This window comes from Sciurus carolinensis, chromosome 12 (genome assembly GCF_902686445.1).
Source record: "Sciurus carolinensis chromosome 12, mSciCar1.2, whole genome shotgun sequence".
NCBI classification, from domain to species: domain Eukaryota; kingdom Metazoa; phylum Chordata; class Mammalia; order Rodentia; family Sciuridae; genus Sciurus; species Sciurus carolinensis.
Genome location: NC_062224.1, coordinates 7,986,684 through 8,014,347, shown reverse-complemented (window position 1 = coordinate 8,014,347; position 27,664 = coordinate 7,986,684). Strand labels below are relative to the sequence as shown.

Sequence of the window (27,664 nt, the reverse complement as noted above, 5' to 3'; positions counted from 1 at the left end):
GGAGCATCTGCTCTGCACCAGCATCTTGGATCCTGGGGATACAGCAGCAAGTCCAAGGTGGGCAAACCCCCTGACCCCAGGAAGCTGTGCTCCAGCTGGGAAAGATGGACATTGAACAAACAAGCATGATACCTAGTACCAGAGGGGTGGAGGAAAGAGGGAGAGAAGAGGGAGTTCTAGGCTGTAATGTTCTTAGGTCCTGGACCTGGCAAGTGTCCTATAAATCTGGACTGAATAAATGGATGATAGAATGAGTGAATGGCAGGCTGTTTCCACTATTAATTCAAATAACCCACACTTACCAGAGGTAGGTTTGAAGAATGACAGGTGTCACAGGTGAGATGGGGGAGGATCCAGGCTAGGAACAAGGGACCCTCTCACACCCCGTAAGGCTGTATCTGTCCATATGCGTGCCCCCACCACAGGTGACTATCATGGGTCACCGGAGGAGTCTGCCGGTGCTTTCTTTCTGCACTTATGCTCTGGTCAACTTCTGGTTGATTTAGCTGTGCTCACTCTGCCTGAGACAGTTGATGAATAAGCCAGTCTATTAGGGAGGTTAAAAATAATAAATATCGTTTTCCTACATTAGCCAGAAGCTCGATTCTAAAGGAAAATAATTAAATTTAGATTTGCAAATTCAGGTACTAAAACTTTCCCCTGCTCTCTCAACAGTTACCTCTGTGATCCTTGTTTCATTTTCAGTTATTAGAGTATCTAATAGAGTATCTAATCCATATCAGAGATGAAAAATTAACCAAACTTCTAATAGCATCAGGGAACATGGACTTAGTGTTGACAATATGGCTAACTGATATCCAAGGAGGACAGGGTGACCTCAGAGAGGTTTTATAGCCTATTTCTAATTTCCAAATGAGCTCAATTCATTAGCTTAATAAGGTTAATATCAGAAAATGAAATAGAAAAAAACATGAGATCCAGCTGCCTTCAGAAATGTAAGTGGCCAAGATATTCAAGGAAAGCCTAAGAGAGTCACTGCACCCCTGAGACACACAGGATAAGTCAGAGTTGGTAATCACATACAGCTAGCCACAGGCAGCAAGGTTCACCTGTGTGCCCCGGGCTGGGAACCAGGCTGTTTCATGTCCTTGTCTCAGTTCATCTTCACGACAGCCCCACGATACAGACGATGGTGGTGATCTGCACATTAGAGATCAGGAAACTGGGATTGAGGGAGGTCAGGCATATGGGACAGGCTCTTGAAGATTACATGTGGATTGGAACCCAAAACCACCTGCGTAGACAGCCTGCCAGCCAAGCCCAGGCATCCATCTTCAGGAAGGAATGATCCAGTTGGGGAAACAACACATGTAGGGAATTACTAGGTATTCCAAGAGCACGCACTGTAGGCATTGTGTTGGAGGAAGGCAGAAGATGAGGTCAAGGGTGGGAAAGCCTCAGGTGCATCATGACCTGGCTGTTCACTTACCAAACTACCTGGACCTTTATACAGTGGAGACTTTCGATGATTTACATTGAGGACTGTCAGGGTCAGGTATGAGAGGAGGGGAGATGTGCTTCAACCACGTGCATCCCTCCCATACGCAGAGGGGTTCTGTCGTTCACATGTGCTCCTTCCCTGAGAAGTTCATGCAGTAGTCTTCATAGAACCAAATCCCCTCACCACAAGCCAGAGCTTCCTCCTCTGCTGGTTCCTTCAAGATCAGTCTCAGAAACACCTTGTCTCACACAGAACCCTGGCAGGCCCTGACTTGCTTCCTCTATGGCCATTGCCCACCTCTGACTGCCACCTCTGACGACAGGAACTGACCTGTACTTCCAAGGGCTCTGTGCTGTCCCTTGCTTTGTGGACCTCTCCTTGGTCTCCTCCAGAGAACAGTGATTTTGGCAACAAGTAAAAGGATGGATTTGCAAATGTAACAGATAGCAGATTATTGCAAAATCCATGTGAGAACTCAGGTGTTGAGATCCAGGTGTGGAACCAAGAAATGACTAGAAGCCACACTCTAGAGATCTAGGTAACCCATTTAACACATGAAGTGAGGAAAATAGATGAGGGGAAGCAACTCTAAGGACTCTAATTTGGACCCTCGGTAGATGGTATTAAGTGGGTCAGAGAAACGCTGGACAGGCTAGAGACACTCATTCAGTTTTGAGCAGATTGACTCAGAAATGTCTATAAAAACAACTAGGTAAAATGTCTAGTGGGAAGAGAGGAGTTGGACTTTAGAATCCAAAGGGGGTCGGGGATTAAAGAGCCCAATTGCCTTCAGGATACCCATCTTCAAATGAGAGCGTGGTTCATAAGTAGGGTAACCTTATACGTTACCTTCCAAACTGGGACACTTGCAAGCTGAGTGATGCTATTAAAGATCACACCAAAACGACAGGACAAACTAGGACAGACTGAGGCACACAGGGACAGACTGCACCCTGTCCCCAGAGCACTTGCTAAGTAAAGCAGGGCAAATGCTGCTTATGATATCCTCGGTGTCACTATGAGAGCGCAATCTAAAGCCCACACCCAAGTGGGGAAGTGTGCCCTCCATACAGTAGAAAGAGACATGGCTCACAGCAAGGAAACGTAAGTAGCATGTTCCTGCAAGGCCAGGACTTGGCTTGTGCTGCACTCTTGTGGTGCAAGGCATGTGGATTGGGAAGGGAAGCGAGGGGGCATGCAACATGTGTGGTCCATAACTCAAGTCCACTAAGCTACAGGAGCTGGCGGGCAAGACAGCTGTCTCAGGGGTATTCATGCACCATACCCTGCTCAAAAACCCTGGAGAGCCTCCGACTCGGTGACAGACTGGAGGCCCAGGGAGCTGTCATCCGCTGGTGGGAATGATGGTTTAGGGTTGACTTCCCACACTAGAAAGACAAGAGGTGCCTGTCTAGAGGCAGCTAAATAGGGAAACAGTTTTACAAAGAAGGAAATGGTATGTAAAACTGCAAAGCAACGCCATAAGGGTGTAACATTTCTCCAAAGGAAAAGGGGAGGAAGGGATAGGAAGACACGGAACCCATAAGGAACCAGCAACATTGAAGATTCAAGGACTTTGGGGGAAACACACCTATAGGAGCAGACAGCTCCAAACCAGCCTGGAATTAACCCTTACTCTGTTGGTCCTCTGAGTACTGTGCAGGTCTGTAAGGCTCAATGTGTATTTCAGGAGAACTTCCAGCTTCAAGCTGGTTAACTGACGGAATCCTGGCCAGAATCACAATCCAGTCACATCTTATAGATGTTCTCATACATTCACTCATCCTCAGAACCAAGGGAGCAATAAAGTCTCCTGATCCTGGTCCCAAATACCCCACAATTTAATCTATTGCTAGAACCCTTGGCCACCTGCTATCTCTGACCAAGAGCTCCTTCAGCTCCTGCAGACGGTCCCCCAGTGGAAATAAATACTTACGATGGCAGAGATGGACACAACGAAACGATTAGATTTAAAAGTGTTCTAAAAGGCACAGGCCTTTTGGAACTGATCGTAACCTCGCCCCATGTCTAGATAAGAGCCAACAAATACCAAGCACAATAGAAGAAAACAGCTAGGGAATTTCCTACAGCAACATGAAATTAGGACAAGGGACAACATCTATGGTCACGTGTGCCAGAGAGTAGCTGTGTGCTTATTTCAGAGGGTGAAGATCCGTGGGTGGAGGTATACACTGCGAGCTGTATAAAAGCTTCCCTAACTGCCTAGGTAATTCCAGAGTGCAGTTGCTATCGAAAACAGGTGAGCCTCTCAGCCAGGTGCACAGCAGGCTATAGAATCAGGAGGCATTTGCTAAAGAAGTAACTCTGAGGAGCTTCCACTTCCTTGGTTTAGTGGAAGGAAATTCTGCCAAAGGAGCTGCTTGCTCCCTGGTCTGATGTTAGGGTCTGAAGCAACACAGCAGCTGAGCCTCTGTCCCTCACTGCTGTGGATCATTCGGATGCCCCAAATAGAGAAGACAGTCCTGTAGAAGCTGGATGGCCTCTAGGCCAAGCCCTGTGACCCCAGTTGTCCAGCATGACCTTTGTACCAGCAGTGAAGGGAGGGACCCTGCAGTAAAGCTCACATCTCAGGCCCACTGAGGATGTAGAGAATGATGTCATAGGATTTCTAAAAGCATCTACTCCCAAATGGAGCATAAAATGAGGAAGTTGTTTAGAACTTTGCAAAGCCGCAGAAGGCCTTGGCAGATCATTTGGAAAGCTCTGAGTATCTCCAAGTGAAGTGTGAACACACACCTTTAGAATCTCTTTCCTAATTTAAATATACTTTCTTGCAAAGATTCACCTTCCCCTGTCAATCACTTGTCAGACCATCTGCGTCTGTGCCCACCATTCACATCTGGAAGAGCGCATGGAACAATCTGGTATGGGCTTGTTTGTGTTTAGACTTTTTCCCCATTTCCAGAAATAAACCAATGTTAGCTGGAATGCCGTAGACATATATCTCAAGCCAAGGATTCTGCGTGGCCTTGGAGACTGATCACAGCTCTGCAGTCACTGTCTGGTCAAAAACCTACCTGTGATGTGGCCCAATACTGACACAAGAATATGCTCTAGGGGGAGAACAAAAAGACTTAGAAATGAGAAAGGGACACATTCCATGTAAAAGTCCTCTAAATTTTGTCAAGTGACTAATTGGCAACCATGCCACTAACAACTGTGAACTAGAACCCACATCTGTGCACACAGGGTTACTAATAGCCCTCATCCCTACCAGGAGTTTCCTGCAGCTTCCAGGTAGAGGTTGCTTCCAAGGCATTGGGAATTGGAGAAGAATTGGGGAGTTGTGTACTTTCTGCTCTCTCCTAAGGCTTCAGAGTATAAAAAGAACTCTCCCTCTCACTCTTCCACTCACTTCCAGTCCCTGCACAGAGGGAATAGTGCACAGGCTAGCAGACTGGGAAACCGGGGACTCTGAGGTCAACACCCTGAGAGGGAAGGGTTCCAGAGGGCAAGGCAGGACCTAGGGTCTACAGATCCTCCCTTGCAAAGCAGTGTCAGCGGCTCATTCAGAGTTTCAACTCCTTGGAGTAAAAACATGGAACAATTATTAGGTTTTTTCCCCATTTCTCCCTTTCATCCCCCTTTCTCTATCCCTCAGTGGATCTCAGGCAGAATTCGTAACTTCCTACTCATTTTTCAATTCATGAAACTCAGTCTTGTCCAGATAAAAATTTGCAATCTCATCATCAATTGTGAACCCATTTGAGAAAGAGAGAGAAAAACAGGAGTGTCTTTGTTTAATTGACCAAGGTTCCCATATGTCTGCCTGGAGATAACCAACAGATCATCAGTGTCCCTGTCTACACAAGTGTTCAATGTTTGTTACCCCATGGGGCAAGCAAGGAAGTGCCCCCGAGGGCCCTGGATCTGGAACTCTCTCTCTCCCCAGCCTTCCTCCTCGTTTCTCCTTCTTTCCACTACCCACCTGTCACAATTCACAAGTGTCAGGCCTTTTCCTCTCTGGTCCCCTGGGATCCCAACTCCCATGTGTGGCTCTTCCTGCTTGGAATACTCCTCCCTTTCCAGAGTGGGTAGCCCGCAGTCACCAGATGAGACACTGCCTGGGTTCAGCAACTCAATGCCTCATAAACAGTAGATATGATTATCATTTATTAAGTCTAGCTAACCAGTCACTTCCAAAAAATTCTCCCCAAAGAGGTGAGGTCTTTCTGCATTATTGCTTTCATAGCATCAGATTCTGAAATTATGAAATTAACTGTGTGATAAGTTGAATGGATGTACTAATGTGCTAGGGCTGCCATAATGGGACACCACAGACCAGGCAGCTCAGTAAGGAGATCTGTTGTCTCCCAGTTCTGGAGGATGGAATCTGGAGCATCACATGGTTGGTTCATCTTGAGGCCTCTCTCCTTGGCTTGTAGATGGCCACCTTCTCCCTGTATCTTCACAAGGTCATCCTCTGTGTGTGTCTGTGTCCTAATCTCTTCTTCTTAGAGGACACCAGTCAGAATGCATTTGGGCCCAAATTAATGACCTCATTTTACCTAAATCATCTCTAATACACCTTTTAAAGACCCTCCTCCAAAGACAGTCACATTGGAGGGACTCAGGGTTAGGGCTTCAACACATGAACTCCTGGGGAACACGATGGAGCCCACAAAGCCAGATGAGTGACCTATACTGTAGGCTGACCTCTTGTTTCCTTGGGTCTTTTCAGGACCAGACTCATGAGTTTTCTCCATCTCTGAAATTGCAGGAAGAGATTCACACTCTACAGTCACCAAAAAGAATCAAACCTTCTTGCATTTTATAAAACTCAGCAAAATGACCCAGTCTTTTTAAAAAGTTGCCTGAATCACTCTATGTGGGTCAGAGGATGCGAGTTTGAAAGCAGTACTTTAAAATCCATGTTCCTGAAAAATTGTGAGATAAATAAATTCTTTGCCTTTGCTCCAAAATGCTGTTCCTCTTCTGGGCCTGTATGGAGGTTAATTATTTCCTCACTTCCCAGGGTAGCCCACCTGTTCACACTGATTTGCGACTGTGTTTAGACAGAAGCAGCATCCACCTACAGATATACCTGTATTCCATTAGAATATACAGTTATGAAAGAAAGTGGGTCAGGCTTGAGAGAGGCCATCTGTCAGAGTGTGTCTTGGCAAAAGAAAAACATAAGAAGGGAACTTATAAAAGAGGCTGAAGAATTGTAGCCCGAGGGTACCAACAGAGTTCTGTGGGATCCAACTGTCAACCTCCTTTCCCAGCTATGTAATTGCTCAAGATAGCTGCGCTAGATGTGGGAATGTACGTGGCCTACAAAGGGGAAGACAAAAGTAGAAAACCTCACTTTCAATTTTTGAAAAAAGGATAGAAGCAAAGTGTTCAATTTGTTTTGTTTTTTTAAAATAACCCATCCTATAAAATATTCAGTCTTCTTTAAGAAGCTGAGGGTAGATCAAATCCTTAGGTAGTTTAACAATTATCATTTTTATTACAATTTCCAACACATGTGTTATTTTACATGAATTATCCAGATAACTGACATAACTCACACACCCAAAGATTCTTTTGAAATTTTCATTACACTGGGAACAATTGGTTATAAAATGTTTGTGTACAAAACAGTGTCTGCATCCATGATGTAAACTCCAAAAAATAAACTTTCCACAGTCCCTCCAATCACTGAGCCAACTGGCCTGCAAGTGGGGGAGAGGTGTGTTGTGCAGGTCTCCAGAGCTCTCCCCGCAGCTCTCAGGAGTGACAGCTCCCTTTGTTGTACTTTCACACAGTTTCCCTGGTACGGCTCTCAGGATGGCTCCAAAGGACTTGATGTTTAAAGTGATTTTTTCTTGTTGAGATATCTAACCCTTTTTAATACATCTGGGACTTTCACATCTATAAAAATAAGCAGAAAATTCAAACCTGAGTCCTGAGAAGTGAAGCATAAGTGACTGTATGGTTAATTCTTTCCTAGGAGACACCTGCATTTTATATCTACGATCCTTAATTTTCTTTATATATAGATTCAATAATACTTTGTTCTAGCCCCCATTTCTCCTTTTAGTTTAAATAAAACTTCCAGGCTTGATTCCTTTTGTTTATTTATTTATTTTTGTCCAATCATGATTTTTGGATTTTTTTATTTGTTAATAATGGAAGTATAATTTACATAATGTGAAAAGTACAAATGGGATGTGCTACAATTCCATGACAAACCCACATACATGACACATACCCCTATCTGAGTGCTTTCATTGTGCCAGAAAGATCCTTACATTTCTTCCTAGTCAATCTTCAACTCACCCTGAGAGGTTCCAGTTTCTTTCCCATGAGCCAGTTTTGCCTGTTCTGAAACTTCTCCTACACACGATTACATTGCACATTCTCATGTGTGCCTAGACATTTTTGCTTAAAATAATGCTTTTGAGATTCATTCATATCATGCTGTACCTTAATAATTTTTTGTGTGTGTGTGGTTCTGGGGATTGAACCCAGGGCCTTGTGCATACAAGGCAAGCACTCTACCAACTGAGCTATATCCCCAGTCCATGTACCTTAATAATTTGATCCTTTTATTACCTTTTGCCTGTTTTGCTTTTGTGCTATTCCATTATATAAACGCACCATGGTATGTTTATCTTGTCTTCTCTTGACAAGCATCTGGGATACTTCCAATTTGGAACTGGGATAAATAGAATTTCTAGAAATATTCTTCTACAATTCTTTTTCTGAATGTATTTATTTCATTTATTGTGGGTAAATATCTAGAAGTGGAGTTGGTAGGTCATAGGATAGGTATATATTTAATAGGTGAAATATTTTTTAAAGTTTTCTAAAGATATTATACCAACATGTGAATCACAATTTTCTCTGTATGTATCTTTGCCCATATTTAGCATTGTTGGTCTTTTTTAATTTTAGCCATTTTAATGGGGAGGTATTGGTATCTCTTTGTTTTCATTTGAATTTCCCCAGATGTGTACTGCTGTTGAATACTTAGCTATTTGTATATCTGTCATTTTGAAGTTTCTATTTAATTATTTTGAATATGTTTTATAATTGGATTTTTTGTTCTTTATTAAGGTCAAAATATATTTTGAGTTGTAATCATATTATCTCAGTCTGTGTCTTTCTTTTAGTTTTATTAACAGCATTACGTCAGCAAATCGAAATTTTTTATTTTGATGGAAATTAATTTACAACATTTTTACTTTTACTGTTAGTGTTTACTATGTCCTAAGAAGTATCTGCCTACATAAAAACCATGAAAGTAACCTCCAATATTTTCTTCTAGAAGATTTATTCTCTGGGCTTTTAACAGGTTTATCACTCATTTTGCCATAATTTTTGTGTGTGACATGTGAGATCAGACTTCATTTTTCTAAAATGTTGTTCAATTTTATCAGCACTGTTTGTTAAGAAGGCTTTATTTCCTCATTGAATGACTTTGAAATCTTGAAAATTAATTGATCATGTATATATGATTCTATATCTGAATTCCTTATTTTGTTCCATTAGTTTGTTTATGTATCAATAGGATATTACTATATTATATTTGTTCTTCATTATTAATATTGTTTTGACTATTCTGCATCCTTTGCATCTCCATAAAAACTTAAAATTTTCTTTCAATTTCAACCAAAAAAAGCCTAGTGAATTATTGATTCAAATTCTATTGAATCTGTGGATAACTTTGGGGATTATTGATATTGTAACAATATTGCCTTTCATTCTGTGAAAATACTGTATCAATTCAATTAATGTCTTTTGGTAATACTTTTTAAAAATGAGAATGTGGAAATTTGGCATTTTTTCCTTTCCCCTTAAATTATAGCTAAGTATTTCATATCTTTTTATGCTAACACCATTGTGTTTTAGTTCTATTTTCCTTATTTTTTATTATGGTGCATAGAATCATACAGAGTTGTATCTTGGGGACTTGCTAAATTCACTCATTAGTTCTAGTGGTTGTTTTAACCTTTTGTTAGGAATTTCTATGTCTGTAATCACACCATAAGAAAAATCGAGTCTTAAAGCTTTCTTTTTAATCTCTGTGACTTTCATTTTTCTTGTTTTATTACTCTAACTAGTATCTCTAATGCAATGTTGAATAGAAGTGGTGAAAAGAGACATTGTTACCTGTTCCCAATCTTAGGAACTCATTAATCTTTCATTAAATACAATATTAGCTGTAGATATTTAGATGTTCCCCTTATCAACCTATGGAACTATTTACCTAATCTTATTCTTAGAGAATTTTCATAAAGACAAGTGTTTAATTTTGTCAATTTTTTTTCTGAATCTATTAATATAATGGTTTTTCTACTTTATTTTGGTAGTGTAGTGAATTATGCTGATTATTTTTCAAATATGAAACCATATTTGCATTTCTGGAATAAACTGTACTTGTTCATGATAGGGCATTCTTTTTTGTATAGGGCAGAACTTGATTTGCTAATATTTTTTTAAAGACTCATCTTCTAATGAGAACTATTTATCTGAACTAGTTTTCTTGGGTCTTGTTTGCTTTATTTTGTTTTTCCTCATAACATCATGACATGGTTTGGGTTTTGAATTAGTATTGACTTCATTAAATAAGTTTGGTATTCTTCCCTCCTTTTCTGTTTTCTGAAAGATTTTGCATAAAATTCACATAATTTATTTCTAAAGTATTTTGTACAATTCACTAGGGAAACTATCTAGGTCTAGGGATTTTATATGAGTTGATTTTGTACTAAGAAATAAATTTGCTCACTACACATTGGGTTCTTGGGTTTTCTATTTCTCCAACAGTGAACTGTGATAGTGTTTGTCTTTCAAAGAGCTTACCCATTGCATCTATTCTTCCCATTTAGTTTTCTCTTTGAAGAGTTAAAATTTCTTTAGGGGAATTCAATGTATGTTCTATCATGCTCATAATAGTTGTTCTGTACTTAAGGCGTCCTATTTCTCTGACTGCTTTGAAAACATTTTCTTTGCCTTTTGTTTTCACCAATTTAACAATGATGTGCTGTGCTTTGGTACAGCTCTCTTTGTGTTTATTCTATTAATATTGATTGATCTACTTAGATTTGTGGTTTGATGTTTCCAAAAATATTTTTAAAATTTTAACTATCATTTAAAATATTTATTCTACTTTCATATTTCTTTCCATTCTTTCTTGAACTCCAATTATATATACATACATATGTGTTCTCTCATGTTTGTCAAATTGTTTCTCTCCCTGCTATCATGTTTTAATAGTTTATATTGACCCATCTCCAAATTTACTTTTAGGTTCTTCTGAAATGACCAAACTAATGATAAATTCATCCAGTGATTTCTTCCTTTCGTATACTGTATTTTGTAGCTTGAAAATTTTCATCTGTTTCATCTTTAGAATTTACATTTCTTTACCAACATTCCCTATCTATTTACTCATATGTCCACATTTTTCTACCAGTTTTTAAAGGTATTTGTAACATCTATTTGAAGACCATATCTGTTGATTTCAATATCATGGCATCTTTTTCATCAACTGTATTTTTCACGACTCTAGGTTATATTTTAGAAGTCTGCTTCTTCCCAGATTGAGCTATTAATTGCTGGACATTGAGAGTCCTATATTGCTGAGAATCTGGATTTTATTGTGTTTCTTGGCTTTTCTTCTGGCAGGCAATTTATTACTGCCAGAATACTTACTGTTTTAAGTCTTTGTTAGGACTTGTTTAGAGAAGTCCTTTCTCTGGACAAGAGTAACCCCAGTCCTCAAATATACCTTCCTAAGATTCCAACAGGATACCAACTCCTGAGGGAGGCCTCTCTCTCTGCCTGATTGGAATGCCTGTCTTGGACTATCCAACCTCCTGAATCTTCCTTCAGTTTTCAGGTCCCAGCAGCTACTCTTTGCCAGACCCACTGAGTCTCCCTTTGCTCATCTGCAGCTCAGCCTTAATCAAAGACATCAGAAAATTCCACAAAGGCCTCTGGAGCCCTGTCTCTCTCTGTGCAGTTTTCTGCTACCCTCAAGTTATAGTTGCCTCAGTGGCACAACGTTTGATCTTTGCCTTTTCAACCTGCCAACCCTGCTGTGTTCTTAAGGTCCATCTTTCTACTATTGCAAGATGCTTCTAGGCAGGAAGTTTGGGAAATTGTGAGACTCATCTCATAGGCTTCTCTTTCCTCAGAGATAAGTCACCCACTGCCTGTTATCCAACCTCTGAAAACAGGTGTTTCCTATATTGTTTCCAGTTTTATTATTGTTTACAAGAAGACAGCTAGTCAACTTCCTGCAACCTTATCACAGTCAGGAATGTGTTCATTCATTGTTACTGACCCTCCCTTTCTGCTCACTCTAGGATTCAAGTTGTAGACTTGGGATCTTGTAACATTTGTATATTCTCTGCTCACGATAAAGAATATGATATATTTACCATTTCCCTTCCTTATCTAAGTAGATCAGAAAGAAATAGGCAAAATAAAACTGAAAAGTTGTTGGACCCTATTTTGCTCAGTGGTGTCAAATTATGGCCTGCTTTTGGGAAAGGGAGGGTAGAGAACAGACTCTCCTGTCTCACATGCGGTGAATGCTCCTCAGCAAGGTCTATTCCTGGGTTTCAGGAACCCTGATAATATTTGGTTTTGAATGCAATCAGTGATTATTTCTGGAGAAAACTCATGTATTTTTTCCTACTAAATATCAACCCAACCCTCAATATAAGTGATTTTTTTTCTTAAATAATAAATTATTCATTACACTACTCTTCTTATTTTATTTTGTGGCCTTAGAAACAGAAAAGATGCCGTTCTTCTGGTTTTAAATGTATGCAGCTAGAACACATGGACGTTAAAGTTCTACAAAGGCAAGATAATGTGGGAAAATCCAGAAAATTTTGCAGCTACTTCCAGGAGAAATTTTCATTCTAGAAGAAAAAATAGAAAGATAAAGAGTTCCTTAAATAGCCTTTGCTCCAAGGGAAAGAGAGTCACACTTGGGAACATGTACATGTCTACAGCCCTGTGGTCAAGTCTAGGTTTGTCATTTAGTTTTGGGGTTAATGTCTTAGTTTCTTCACCTGGAATAAAGAGAACAAAATCGGGTCACTACTAATCATGCAAGTTAATTCATAACCAAGTAACCCAGTATCTTCAATATGCATAGTTACTTGATTTGGCAAAGAACTATATTTACTGCTTCAACAACAGTTCCTAGCATTTAAGATTTTATATTAAATATTCTTCCGGGGAGAGACTCCTAAATCACTAATATTGAATATGACATTGCTAATATCCATATGTGTTTTCTCAAGGAAGATAATCGTATGTGAAGATAATCCTCATTCCTAAATATTAATAAGAAAAAATAAATAAACAAATTGGGATATTTTAATTAATTACTAAACAAGATGAGTAGGAAATCTTAAAATACCTAAAATACATTTATTCCTGTAAGTGTATCTCTCCTCCCTATGACAATTGTAGTTTTTTCCCAATCTGTTGTGACAGCAACTTAACATGTGCTTTTCAGATTACAACTATCCTAGTGTTTCCAGGAAAGAGCTTCTTCTGAAAACGCTTCCCCATATGCTTCAAAAATATATAAAATTATTTCAATAAGGGCAAAGCCATTATTCTGCAACAAGTAATAAGGTTTATAATGCAAATGTCCTGGAACATTTTAAGTAATGCATTAAGAGTCAGATGCTGTGGTATGATTAATGGTGATCAGACCTTTTTCCTGAAAATGATTCTTGGTTCCTACACCAGAGTCAGCCCAAGCCTGCTTCATGTCTCTTAGGTCAATTTCCAATGGATCGTGTTCACTTCAGATGAAGTGTACCATGAGATCAGAATGCCTGGGGAGCAGGAAGTAACCAGCCATGCTCTTCCACACTTTTCCCTGGAAAAGGAACACCTCACCTGTCACCTACCACCTCCTCTTAGGCTCTACATTCAGAGAGGGAGAATATGCTGGAAGAGTGGGCAATTCTGCAAATCGTTTTCTCTCAGCACACCCAAAATGTCCACAAATGGCCCAAAGTATGGCTCCATTTTTCAACAGCAACCTGTATGAAAACAGATGTTTAAAAGATGTCTGTGAAAGACACAGCAAATAGAATTCATTGAATATTGGAGCCCCACTCATTGAACCAGTTGAATGTAGATGCTGCATGGACAAGTGAATTATCAGGGAAGCTGTAAAGAAAGGCACTGACCTCAAATAACTTTGTCGTACTTTTGCCATATTAAAAAATTTAATTACTCACTCATCAGAATATTTTGAAGATATAGTCTGTCTTCCTTAGAAATGATTGTTTCTCAAGAATGTAGGTACAGTTTATGCCAAGAGATTTCCTTTATATACAGCAATGGTTGTAGATAATAGTTGGAATTTCAAGTGTGCTTACATAGTAAACGAATGTTAGCAACTCTGTTGGTTTGGTTTGTTTAAGCTGGTCTGTAAAATCTATAATTCACTACACTAGAGAAAAGAAAAATTGATAGGGCTATATAAAATACGGAAGGTGCAAACAATTCAATTCTTTTCTTTTTTGCCATAGTGACTATTTATTTTTTAAATATTTAATTGCCACAAAGCATATATTCAAAATGCATAGTGTGATAATTTAATATGTATAAATACACAGCCACAACAAATTAATTAAGCCCTCCATCACCACCTATAGTTATCATTGTGTGTTTGTATGTGTGTGTGTGTGTGTGTGTGCACACATGCACATGTCCTGAGGGCAGAAAATCTGTTATCAAATTCTAAGTATACATTGGTATTAAATATAATCACATACTGTGTATTAGTTCCCCAGAATTTATTACTTATCTTGTAACTGAAAGTGTATATTTTTTTGTCAATATGTAGCCCGAATTTCTAGCCCCCAGTGACAGCTTTTCTAATTTCTGCTTCTATGAGTTGGACCTTTTTAGATTCCACATATTAGTGAGATCACACAGTATTTATTTTCCTGTGCTTGACATCTCACTTGGCGTAAGTTCCTCCAGTTTCAACCACGTTGTCGCAAATAGCAGGATTTCCTTCTTTCTAAGGCTGAATAATATTCCATGGTATGGGGCTACTGCCTGTGTTCATCCACTCATCTGTTGATGGACATTCAAAGAGCTTCTGGCCCTCAGCTATCGTGAATAACACCACTACTAACATGAATGTACAAATATCTCTCTGAGCTTCTATTCTTTGGGGTATAGATATATAAACGGAACTGTTGATCTTCATTTCACTCTCCTACCAGTAGTGTACCAGGATTCTACTTTCTCCATTAGCCAGTCTAGTGGGTACGCAGTGGTGTTTCCCTGAGATTCTCATAGCATTTCCGTAATGACTACTGATACTGAGCACCGTTTTCATGTGCTAATTGGCCATTAGGGTATCTTCCTTAGAGAAATGTCTATTCAAGTCCTTTGCCTGAAATATGAATTTCAGATAAATAATGAGTAATTGTCTTGGTTTAGATAACCCTCACACAATATTGAGAATGTAAGTATACTTGAAAAAATTGTGTTGTTTATCTGAAATTCAATTTTCACTGGGTGTCCTGTGTTTTTGTTTGATAATCTAGCAACCACAGAAAAAGTGAGAAGTTTGGCAGATCTAAAACAATCTAAATATTTCACAGTTTTGCTTAGGTGAGCTCTGAAATAGTGCAGGGTATTTTTGTGGGTGTTTGGCCAGTAGCCCTGCTTTATTAAAAAATTGTAATTTCATTTTGAGATCCTCCAGACTAAATCATTTGAGCTTCACAATCTTTGTGTAACATTATTGGACTCCCTTAATGAAATTATAACTCAAGCAAGATATTTCATTCTCTTGTAGTAAATTAGCTTGGGTTGTGAGAGTTCAAAGGGAGCAAATCCTTCCCTGGGTTTATTCTTCTTGTTTGGTAGAAGGCAGAAGGATCAGGCATTTTATATTCGGGTTATTTATTGTTCTCTTTGTGTGAACATTATATTGTTGCCTGTCCCGACTGGAAACAACAGCTGTTAACAGGCTCCTGAATGAATTTCAGTGTGAACTCCCCTGGCCTCTGGATAGCTTGGCTAAGGAGAAAACCTCAGGGGGAAAAAAAAGGAGCAGGTTTCAGGCTGCGTCTGGATGCCTGAAGGCTAAGGGCATATAAAACCTCCAGTGAGCGTTTTCATGAGAGAGAAATCACGCTTCGATCAAGGTGTACAGTGCCAAATGGGAGTACCCAGAGACAGTGCTCCTGTGTAGTGGCAGAAGGACCCAAGGCACAGAGTGAGATGTGAACCCTGCACCCCACTGAAACACCTGCCCTCAGGGGTGGATGGTCTCAGAGGAGAGAGCAAGACCCCACCGAGCAAAGCAACTAAGCCCTTGGTGGACAGCTCCCCAGGACTGAGCTAGAATAAGTGACTCTATTGCAAGTCTGCACCACGTTGATTGAATAGTGATAGCATTTCCATCTGCAGTCTTTTAATGAAGGTGGTCAGTATTCATACAGCAACAGAGTTGTGCAGACACGGGGCATCGGTGGGCAGCTGAGACTCCCCAAACTGAGGGCTCACATGCTGTGTCTCTCTGGCAGGCTGCGGGTGTAACACACACAGAGACTCCCAACTCCTGGGCTTTAACTTAGTCAGTAGAAATCGCTAAGATGAGGACATCCTCTTTGGGCTTCCTTCATTGGTCATTTCTCCTCAAATACCACCAACCTACATTCCTTCACTTCTCTGTTTAAGAGAAGTTTCTGAAGCTGAGGAGGAAACACTTTATTGGTCTTGAATGGCATTTTCTGGTTCCGTCCATTTTGCCAACTGTGCTGTGTTTGGTGTCTGGTACCCGGGATGCTTGGCTACCTAACTTCTGCCTTCCTGGATACCAGGGCCATAGGCAAAGGGCAGTCCTGGAATTCCATCCTCAGAGTTCATTGTAGTTGGCCATTTCCAGGGGGAACCATCCAAACACTCTGCCCTCACTGCCCTATGCCCTTCTCTCCCCTCCTAGACACCTGCTCAAACACCCACTGAGTGACATGGCTATGGTTTTATTAGTCCCATTATTTTCATTCATTTTAGGCCCCTAAAAGAAATTCTCCATAATGGGGAATAACAATTATATATAATATAATCATTGTAATGAGGATTAATAATGGTATGGCTCTCTATAAATTATGAGTTATTTTACTCACCTTAGTACCTCTCTGTGATGTGACCTTGCTATGGTGGGCTCTAGCCCACCCACCTGGTAAGTAGAAGCAAGGGTTGCCACCCTAAAGACAATTACTGAAAGTTTTAAGGGACGTGGAATAAGATCAGGGAAGATGCCAAATAAAAGAGAAGAAAGATGGAAATCATAAAGTTTCAAATTGAATGGAGAGAGGAATTTGATAAAATGCTGTCAGAAATTCAATAAAAGACTGAGCCAGAATGAAGTGTCTAAAACTAGAATGACCTTTCCACCTCCCTTGTCCAACCCCTCGGTAATAAGAACATATGAAAGCATTGAGTTCTTCCAAAACTCGATGTCAAAAGTGCATTTCCTGTTCTTCTCTTTCCAGACAAAGTAAGCATATTGTCAACCTTCCTCGCTCCCTTCAAGTACCTAAGTCCTGGCACCACCAACACGGAGGATGAAGACAATCTAAGTAAGCAGTTCCCCTCTGCCTCAAAGTTTGGAGAGGTCTCTGCTTGATGTGGGGGGTTTCTTGCACTGTCCCTAAATATTGAGATCCTGGGGACCACATGGGAGGGACCATCTGGTCTTCCCCAGAGCAGGAGGTCTGCTCCCATCCTTCTAGGGACCCCATCCTCCTCAGCAGCGCCAGCCTCACCTGTAAGCTCATCCTCACACATAGTTCCACCTGGAATCCCAAGCTCACCTGGAGACCACCATTACCTGAAAACCCATCCTTACCCAGAATCCTATCCCCACCACAGTCCTGTGTCTTACCTGGACTTCCATGCTCCATTCTCACATGGAGTCCCATCCTTATCTGGAATCCTGTCTTCACTTGGATTCTTACCCACAGACTAATTCTAATCCAGAGTCCTGTCCTCACCCACTGTCCCAGCCTCACCATGCCTTACCTGGAGTTGCCTCCTCATCCTTACCTGGAGTCCCACTCTTACTTTGGGGGCAGGAATATATCTGTAATTTCTATGTGACTAAGGGCCCCAGAGATGGTAGGAAATAATCCAGTTTTCTTAAGTCATCTCCTTCTCCCTTTCCTGTGTTTTCCTCTTCAAACCAAAAAGGGAAAATGACGATAGTGTCTTAAAACCTGGTTTTACAATTATTGAACAGGGAAAGGGCTGGACTAGAGACTCTGTGTGGAAATAGTTCTGTTGCATGAAACTGGAGAAGCGCCAGAGCAACAGCATCAGGATCCTATTTTAAACAAAGCTGGTTAGGAAAGGGGGTCCAAGCAGTCTCTTCTGCTCAGCTCAATAAGGACAGCCAGAGTAGACATTGCCGGTACTGTGTGTGCATGCATGTGCACGTGTGTGTGAGTGTGTGTGTGTGTGAGAGAGAGAGAGATAGTGAGGGAGAGAGAAAGAGAATCCTGGAAGCCCTGGGCTTAAGCTACACTCTCCTCTCACTTCCAGCATATTGTCAAGCATCTAAAAGAGGGGAGAAAACATTCCAAACCATATGAACACCTAACAGATAGGCTCCTTTTTCCAACTAAAATGTGCTGATTGAGGGTTGGAGAGGAAGCAAGATGTCTATTGGTGGCAGCCAGGGTTGTTGCTTGGACCCCAAAAAGCTGTGGCAGGGGTTTCCATAGGAATGTTGTCCATCTCGCCATCAGATTTTAAGAATCAGCACATCTATTGTGGACAATCCAGCTCCAGCACTAGTATAGGAACCCAGAGCCTTGGTCTCGAAAGGAAGCACTCTTCCGCTGAGCTAGTGCCCAGTCATTTTTTATTCTGAGATGGGATTTTGTTCTGTTGCCCAGGCTGGGTTTAACTTGTGACCCCCCCTGCCTCAGCTCCCAAGTCACTGGGGTACACCACCATGCCCAGCTCAGGCAACGTAATTATTAACGCTATTGAAAACTGAGTTTATTCCCTGTCTTACTCTACAAAAGCAAAATCATAGAATCACCCGAGGTCAGAAGCAGAACAAATGCTCATGATCCTCAGCTTGGATCCCTTCATGTTCTGGAGGAGCAAGTGAAGGGATGGGGAAGAGGGCAGGACTCCCCTGGAACCAGATGGGGCTCTTAGCCCTGACTTCCGGACTCCCTCCTCAGCAAGGCATGCGGTTGACAAATGGCTGTTTCTATTCTCTTGTGATCTAAATTGGAAAATTTCCAGACCAGCCGAGTTATTGAGTTATTTCAGAAACCTTTAGTACACGGAGAGAGAAATCTGAGTGTGTATGCAGATCGTGTGGCGTTCTGATGTGTAGGCAGCGCTGTATGGGACACTCCTGGCGGGAACTCCCACTCCGCCGACTGCTGTCTCCTGCTGGAGCTGCTGGAAGCCGGGGGCATCCAGTCTCCCCAGGGGAAAGAGAGAGGAAGTAGCAAGCGATAGAAAATGCTTGGGAAGTGGAGAAAGTGGTTTTTAATTTTCAGAAACACAAAAGCCACCTTTGAATAGCAGCCAGAGGCCCGAGACCTTGAGAAATTAACTGTCTGGAGCTTTTGCAAAGTTCCTGCTCTGCTCCTGAGGTGTTGAAAGAGTGACCCTGCTGGGGGGGCTCCCCCCACCACCATCCCACAGCTGATACAGACCCTCCTGCTGCTGGCGCGGTTGGGAGAGCAGAGCCTCGTGCGGGCTCCAGGTAGGTGGGAGGCACTCCTACCCTCCAATGGGCCAGCCCCACAAACTCGGACCACGAATCTCACCTCTGGGAGCCTCGGTGCCTCGTTTGTAAGAGGAGGGTCGTCAACGACCTGAATCACAAAGTTAAGGAGAGGCAAGGTCCTAGGACACCAGAAGCGCTCAGTCAAGATGGGCTAATGCTCATAATTACACCTGTTTCCCCCAATTTCGTTTATTGGTCAATGGGTAGAAACTTCCAGATACAAATAACTCCTAATTGTTTATTATATGTTAAAAAGTTTTAGAAATGCTTGGGAACCTCATTTTCAATCAATGGATTGACTTCCTCCTTTTGTATAGATGCTGTTAATTAACTTAGAAAATGTTATCATCATATTGTTTAAAGACAGACCTCCAAATTAATTGGACATAACTTAGTAGTTCCCTCCCAGTATTGTCAATGCAATCTTACTGATTTGCTGTCCGAATGACACTGGAAAATGGGGAGAGATATTGTGGATATGGTGTGTGATTTAGGTGTGTGTGTATGTGTGTGTGTGTGTGTGTGTGTTGTGGGTTGTATGTGCGTATGTGTGGTGTGTGTTTTAGCTGTGTGTGTGTGTGTGTGTGTGTGTTGTGGGTTGTATGTGCGTATGTTTGTGTGATGTGTGTTTTAGCTGTGTGTGTGTGTGTGTGTGTGTGTGTGTGTTGGGGGAGTATGTGTGTATGTTTGTATGATGTGCATGTGAACATGTAGTGTGTGGTGTCTGTACATGTGTGTAATGTGTGATGTGAGCCTCCACGTGTGTGTACGTGTGCAGGGGACACCGATGCATGGAGGACACACATGTGATCCTGCTCTGCAGCCTCACATCTTGTGCCCTTTCATCCTGGGGGTCTGTTGTGTCCAGACTGCTCTGATGTGAAGACAGTTCACATCTAACCATTGCGTGAGTTGGACAATTCAGGAATCAGCTGTGCTTCCCTGCCACTGCCCGGGGAACCTGTCCCGAAGCTGTGAGTCACTCCTTTTAAAGGCAGTGAGAGGGAACAGGAAACGAGGACACACAGCACATACACACTCCACCTGAGGGAGGTGATGTCAAGAAGGGCCCTCCGGAAACCAATCACCAGCAGCCTGGGTTCGGGCTGAGAGATGCCCATTCAATACCATGATTTTAAGATACATCTGCCTTTTGTGTTTAGCTCTGGAAACCTTTTTTCTTCCAACATTGGCTCCATCCCCTCTGCTAACCACTGCCCAGAGGTTGAGATTCAACCCAGATCCCTCGAGGAATGACCCAGACCAAGACTTGTAGACTGTTCTCAAATCCCACACCTGCACCCTTGGGAACCTGGTGGAGGGAGTCTCTTCACCTGCCATAGCACCTACCCCTGAATCGTGTGCACTTGCAGCATGGCTTCATGGGGTCATGGGTCATCTGCCAACTGTCCATCCTGATGCATCGTCATGACACATGTAACCAGCAAACACCAGGACCAGGCTGCCTTCTGCCAACCCCAACCCAAGGCCTCCAGGCATGCGCCCTAGCGTGTAAGCCTTCTTACGCACCAAGCCCTTCCTCCTGTGTGACCCCGAGCCACCTGCCACTCCCACCAATAAGCTCTGCCACGTAGAGGAAGGGTTGCTCCTTTTTGTTAACTGGAGCTGCTTGGCAGCAGAATAACCTTCACCAGGAACAATATTATCTCTTCAAATGTAGCGTGGCGCCTCGGATGGCTGGTTCTCTGGAGCCCTCCTGACCTGGCAGACACGGCTGTGTCATTATTAGTGATGCATGTGATCCCAATGATGCCAACCCAGGAGGGGAGCCGGCTGTGCATAATGACCAGGCCGCGGATGCTGGTTCGCAAGGGAGCCGGTGGAGGAGGAGAAGGCCCATAAATAAAGCCGTGAGCAAGCCCAGGCTCCTGCACACACGTCAGATGGATGATAGTAATGAGATTCCATCCAAAGACCCCAGCCTCCACCTGGTGTCCCCACTTTTAAATGTGGCAACCCAGGTTATCCAACATAACCAATCCCAAAGAATATAATTCCACTCACTGTAAAATTTAGTCACAGGTATGCCAATAGAAAATTTTGCTCTTCCTCCCCAAAATGCAATTCTTTTAGTACATTAAACCTTCAAAGTTAGCACTGCATTTGCTGACACTTTTTGTCAAATGAGATAATGTGCTTATGAGGCTCAGGAGACAAGTCCATGTGTGAGAGAAGCAGAATGGAAATCATTTCATTTTACACTTTCCCGTATAGATGCCTCCCTGACTTCGACGTTTTCTTTTAGCGCCTGGCAGTCTTCAAATTGCTCATGATTGTCCTATTACTGCTTATGGTATTTATCTAATGTAGTCGGGAGTTATTTACCTGCCTTTTTTCTCATTTCCACAATGGAGGGACACATGCGACTCTCTGAAAAGACCTTATAGAAGCTGCAGTTCACAGACAGCTCCTTTTAATACCGTCTTGTAGAATGAGACCATTTGCCAGCGTGTCTAGGCTGAAGGGACGTGTGCATGACTGTGCCACTCAGGACGCTACCCAAGTCTCAGTGGGGGTGGATTTCTTATGGAAGGTATTTGGAATCCGGTCAGGAATTTTCCCAGGGGGAATAAATGTGGTATGAGCCCCACCAGGGCAGGTGAGGTTAGTGGAGGTGCCCTGCCCACCCCAGAACCACCAAAGCATTCTGATCCCCTCTCAGCCTCCCCGTCCAAGTGGGTGCCCATGCACATACCCAGGCTCTGGCTAGGCTGCATGCTCAGGTGCCATTTATCTGCTGGAACCCTCTGTGAGTGGGTAAGAAGCAAATACTTCAAGCCCAAGTTGGTGACCCTGAGAAGCATTAGCCAATGGTGATGATGAGTGTGTGTGTGTGTGTGAGTGTGTGTGTGTGTGTGTGTGTGAGTGTGTATGTGTGTGCACGTCTGTGCACATAGGAGAGAGAGAGAGAGAGAGAGAGTAGCTGGGGTGGAGACCTTCACATGAATTCTAAGGTTGGCTAGTCCCACCACCACCACCAGTAAAGAGACAGTGTCTTACAGAGCTACTTCCCACTCTAACATCCTATGAGTCTATGAGTATCGATTGACAAGAATAAGAATTATTTTGGAGAATGAATTCAGAGAGGAATTAAAGGACCACCAATTCTTACGTCCTATTATCAGCCATCCATCTGAATTATTCTAAGTGTGCACACCTGCACTTTCAGAACCAATGTTACCACAAATCCTGCCATCCCAGAACCTCCAGGAGAATCCCAGGCAATGTGCTTCCTGCCCTCAAAGGCTGTGGTGACTGACGGTTGGACTCTTGGGTGGTCGTGATTACCCTTCATTCCGACAGCAGAATGAGCATCTGCAGTCCCCGCAACAACTGGCACATGGTGTCAAACCCTTACCCGCGTGGCATCCACTGGGCTCCCAACAAGACCCAGGTGGAAGGTTCTGTTTGTGAACCACGAGAGAGGCTCCTGAGTTCCTGAAGCCATAATGGCCGAGGTCTTACGGCCAGCGTGTGGGGAGCTCAGAGCCCCACTGCTGGCCTCCAGGGACAAGCAAACCAGTTCACCAATCTGTGCCATGAGGTTCGGTGAGTGGTTCCTGAGAAAAGGCCAAACCTCCAGCCGGGGACGGGTCAAAACATTAAAAGCAACAGCCAGGGAAAGCGCAGGCCTGCTGGAACAGCTCCAGGGCTCAGAACCTGAGGGACCAACTCAGAAACAGTGTGTCCCCGGCCCGTCCCCGGCCCAGCCCGGCGGGAGGAAAAACATCCATCTGTCCGTCAGGTTAACCAGGCCCACATGAGGCTAAGTCGAATTTCCTTTTCCTTTTCTTTTTTATTGTATTTATTTCAGGTGTGTGACATGATGATTGGGTATACACACACACAAACCTATTGCATGGTGAAATGATTACTGCAGTTAAGCAATTAACATATTCATTTTCCACATCACATGTGCTTGTGTGTGTGTGTGTGTGTGTATGTGTATGTGTTAACAGCACCTTAAATCTACTCTCGGCCAACAGGCAAACACCAAATCCACCAGAGGCACCCTCAGAAATACTCAGAGAAAGGAGTAAAGGTGTATAGGTTTGTGGTACATCCGGAGGGAGCAGTTCCCAAGCAGCAGGAAGGAGAGGAACAAGCAAAGAGTCCCCAGTGTCCCCTCACAGCCCAAGTGTGGCTTGGTGTGTGCACAGACCCCCAAGGACAGGAAGTAGAGGACTCTCTGGGAGTCCCCAAGGTTCCAAGGTACAGGGATGGCCCCAAGCGTGTGCATCAACAAGAAGCTGCCCTGGCCCCTATTACCAGTAAGAGCTTCCCGGGTCTCCGGACCTTTCATCTGTGGGTTATTATATATGACATTTGAGTATGTGAAACCTATTAGCTAAATGGAGAAAACAATGGGCATAATCTCCTGGGTCAGAGAAGGGGAGTGTAAGGTACGTAACGCCTTCCGAGTGGAAGAGGAGAATGTTAGCCTGGAAACTCGGGGTTGGAGGCCTGAGAAGGCCTTGCAGAACTGCTGCCCCAGGAGCCTGGACTCGTCACCGGCTTCTTGGTGACTGGGCTCCAGTAACTTCCAGCAGCTTCGCAGCAGGGAAGGGTCACCCCATGAGGCTGAGCTGGGCTCATGCCCTCTCCCAGGGCCTGAGGTTGTCACTGCAGGAGGACGACCCGTGTCTATGCTCCTCCCACTGTACCCACATGCCCTCCCCAAAAAGACTAGGTTTTTGCTTCCTCTGCACTGGTGCTCAGCAGGTTCTGGAAAGTGTGTGAGAACAAATGTCTGCCTTGCCAGTCAAGAGAGACAGGGGCTGTGCTGTGTGAGGAGACGCCAGGGTCACTCCTTGGCCACACAGGAGGGAGCAGAAGGCTTTCCAGGTGGTGGACCATGATCTCCAACCAGCACACCAGAGATGAGGGGGCTATTCACCCCTCTTTCTGGAGTGTACTGGAATTTCTGGAAAAATTGATGGAGAATCCCAGCAAATAAATACACAGGGTGAGAACAAAAGGAAACAGATGAGAAGTCTCCCAACCACCATTTCCCTGCTAGAATTAAAAAAGACTGTCCCCTGTGGGAGGCTTTTTGCTAAGTCCACTATATGTGCTAACTTAAGTCATACTTATTCACCTTATAAGCAATACTATTAAAATCCTCATCTTCTAGCTTCAAAAAAATGGAGTTTGGACAGATAGAGTGGCCACTCACAGCCACATGGACATAAAAGACCAAGGAGTCATTTGCTCTCTCACCTACTGGACCTCAGACTCTGTGGGGCAGTCACTGCATCCTCTCACATTCCAAGGCTCCCAGGACAGAGACCAGAGCCCAGGCCCCAGCTGGCCTTGCTGTGCCCACTGGGCTCTGTGGGCCAGTTCAGCACGAGGGCCCATGGAAAGGCTGCCAAGCTCTTTAACAGTGGGTACTACCTCCTGGGAGACTCTAGCTCGTGTCAAGGTGGAGTCCAGAGTCCGCACCCTTTATGCGTTGTTATTATTAAGACAGGGCTCCGCAAAACAGTGGTTTACGCCATAGAAAACCTCAACTGCAGCTGTCATAGGATGCCGAGAGCTATGGAAGGGAAGAGGGAAGAGGGAATTTGGGGGAAAGCATTGTGCTGTGAGCTGCCTTTCTCTAAGATACAACAGAGGTCATCTGATATGCTGGCCACTTTAATCACACTAACAGTCTTACTCAATCCCCACATTGTAAGAAATCAATAAGAAATTAGAGTGCTCCGAGCAAGTTCCAGGCAATCTAGCATGGGGTTTGGGAATGGTATTGTTTGTTCCTTTTTCCATTTGTAAGTGCAGTTCGGAAAATCACAACAGCTAATCTGATCTGCTCCCCTCTGACTTGAACTACCCTTAATGGCAGAGCTCGTTGCTGAGTGCGTGTATACCCAAAGTGCATAATGACTAACAAAAATGGTTGAGGTTCAGCGCTTGCTGTTTATTTCGACTGAAATGGATTGTCAATGAAAGTTACACACCTACAACGTATAAAGTTCCCAGATGCATGCTTCCGAATAAAATAACCTCCCCAAATCTATGGTGTTTTAGAGGCAAAACTAGAAGGAAATTGATAGAAACAAGAAATAGAAGTACTTCACAACTTAGAAAATTAAACCTGCAGAAGTTGAGATCTCTTTCCAAGCAGAGCCTAGCGCCTCCTGCCGGCACAGCGTCTTCATAGAGACCTGTGGCTGCGTGACAGATAAGAGGAGGCAGCACGCGCTGAGAAAAACACTCTCGCAAGTTCAAGTTCACATAGTTCTCGAAGGCACCTGATTTTCAAAGGCGTCTTTTGTGCCTGGCAAATTGTACTTCTTTCTTTATTATCCTCCAATAACAATGTCACAAGCCAAGGGTTGGGGAGCTCAGGTGAGTCCGGGTCTCACCCTGCACAGCTCCCAGGCTGCAGGAGGGAAGCTGGTTCACATGCCAACATCCAGCCAGGTCTCAGCGTCTGTGCTAAAGCTGTGGGTGAGCTGTAAATACCACCGCGAAGCTAATTCACAATAGGGACAAGGGGCGCTGGGGAAGAACAGAGTTACTTTGGAGTAGGTAGAGGGGAGTGAAGGGGTGCAGGGATAGGAAGGACAGTAGAGTGAAACAGACAGTATTACCTCGTGTACATATATGACTGCACGACCCATGTGATCCTGCAATATGCACGATCAGAAAAATGAGAAATTACACCCCATTTTTGTATGATTTATCAAAATGCATAAGTGCATTCGACTGTCTTGTATAACTAGAACAAATTTTAAAAATAAAGTTCTAATTATTTTTTAAAAATCACCTTGAGTTTCTACTTGCTTGATGAAAGAAAAATCTCATTTGAAACCCGCAGTAGAGACAAGACCTCCCAGTTCCTGAGAACACATGCAAAGGGTATAATGAAATCGTGTCTGTGGTCCTGCCTGGCCAGGTCAGCTCACCCACCCACCGCATGAGAGGCAGACTATGACCTCAGCTTTATCATGATCTTCCAAAGAGCCCCCAAAGGGGTGTCACTATACAATGGCCATGAAAATGAGGGAACTAGTCAGCATCCATAAAAATTACCTTTGTAGCAACAGCACAGATGGGGGGAATCTGTGACTCCTAGGATTGAAGCATATGAGCCCATTACCAAGCTGCATAAGCTTTGGAAGCTACTTCACCTCTTTGAGCCTGAGTTTCCCCACCTATAAGGTGGTGACCACACTATGCAACCCCAGGGCTGATGGGAGGAAGAAAAAACATAGCAGATTCTGGAATAAAGGCAACAGGACTGTTCACGCCAGGATTCTCAGGGTATTTTACAGCAAACTTGAGCTTAGCATTTCAGATGCATACTTCCCAGTAAAGGGCACTAGGGCCTCAGGAGGTCATGTGGTAATTCACAACTGAGATTTTCTAAATGGAACAGCTTTATCAGGAAACAGTGGCCCAAGATGACCAGTCCAGAAAAATTCAATGACCTCTAAATTCATCCATCACCTACAGTTAACAAGTAATGATTTTACTAAATTTACTTCAAATAATGTTTTGCAGAAGGCATAAAACATTACAGATACAAATGAGGTCAGCCTCTGCCCTCTTATTCCATTTCCCTCCCTTGTTTCCCAGGGGGGATGTTGGAATGTGCCTATTGTACAGTTATCTGCAGCTTGGCCACACAGATGTGATTATATGAGCACTATATAATGCTGGTGTTCTTATCATTCATATTTATGATATCCTACCCTGGATTGTTCTGCAAGTTGATCTTGTCACCTAACATTTTATTTCTGAGATTTATCTATACTGAGCCATATAGATATAGTCCATCTGATACAATTGCTATACATTATTCTGTAACATGATTATACTACCATTTATTACCATTCTTCTAACTGTGGAAACTTAAGCATTTTCTAAATTTTCAATGCTGCAATGAACGTCTTTGTTCATCTGTTTTTGTGTGTGAAGTTTCTCTCCAATGAAGCCTGAGCAGCAGAATTGTTGAGTAGGGTGTGCACCTCATGAATCTCACCGATTGCTCCCCAAATGCTTTCCAAAGGAGTTGTGCCTGTGTTCACCACCACGGATCTGTAGGTGCATAGCCTTCAAAATACTCCAGCACTGTTAGCCTGTTTTCAATGTTTGCCCAGCTGAATAAATGGCAAGACTCTCAGAGGGTCCCTGCAAGCAGGGTCCTGCTGTCACCACCAACCTGGCTGCCTGGAGCAGCCCCAAGGGCTCATTCAGACCCATGGTTCTCACCCCATCACGTGGACACACTGACTGTTTACCTTAAATCAATGCAGTTCCCAGGGAATGAAGGACTTGGTGTGCTTGCTGACTTTCCAAAAACCCTGGGTGATTCCAGTAGTCAGAAGCCGTGCCCAGCACCTGTGGCCCTGGAAGAAGCCTCTGGATTGTTTCCTCCAGGATGGAGCTGGGAAACA

At 43.1% G+C, this 27,664-nt stretch overlaps 1 protein-coding gene across 2 annotated transcripts in view; it reads left to right on the top strand.

Moving 5' to 3' along the window:
* Adarb2 (adenosine deaminase RNA specific B2 (inactive)) overlaps positions 1-27,664 on the top strand; it is a 481,547-nt gene that overhangs the window by 310,269 nt on the left and 143,614 nt on the right. Inside the window, exon 2 of one of the 2 annotated variants that reach the window (XM_047521790.1) lies at positions 16,978-17,064. The exons of the other annotated variant lie outside the window; for it this stretch is intronic. Within the exon in view, the coding sequence (XP_047377746.1) occupies positions 16,978-17,064 (87 nt within the window). The remainder of the gene's footprint in view (positions 1-16,977; positions 17,065-27,664) is intronic. 2 annotated transcript variants of the gene reach the window in all.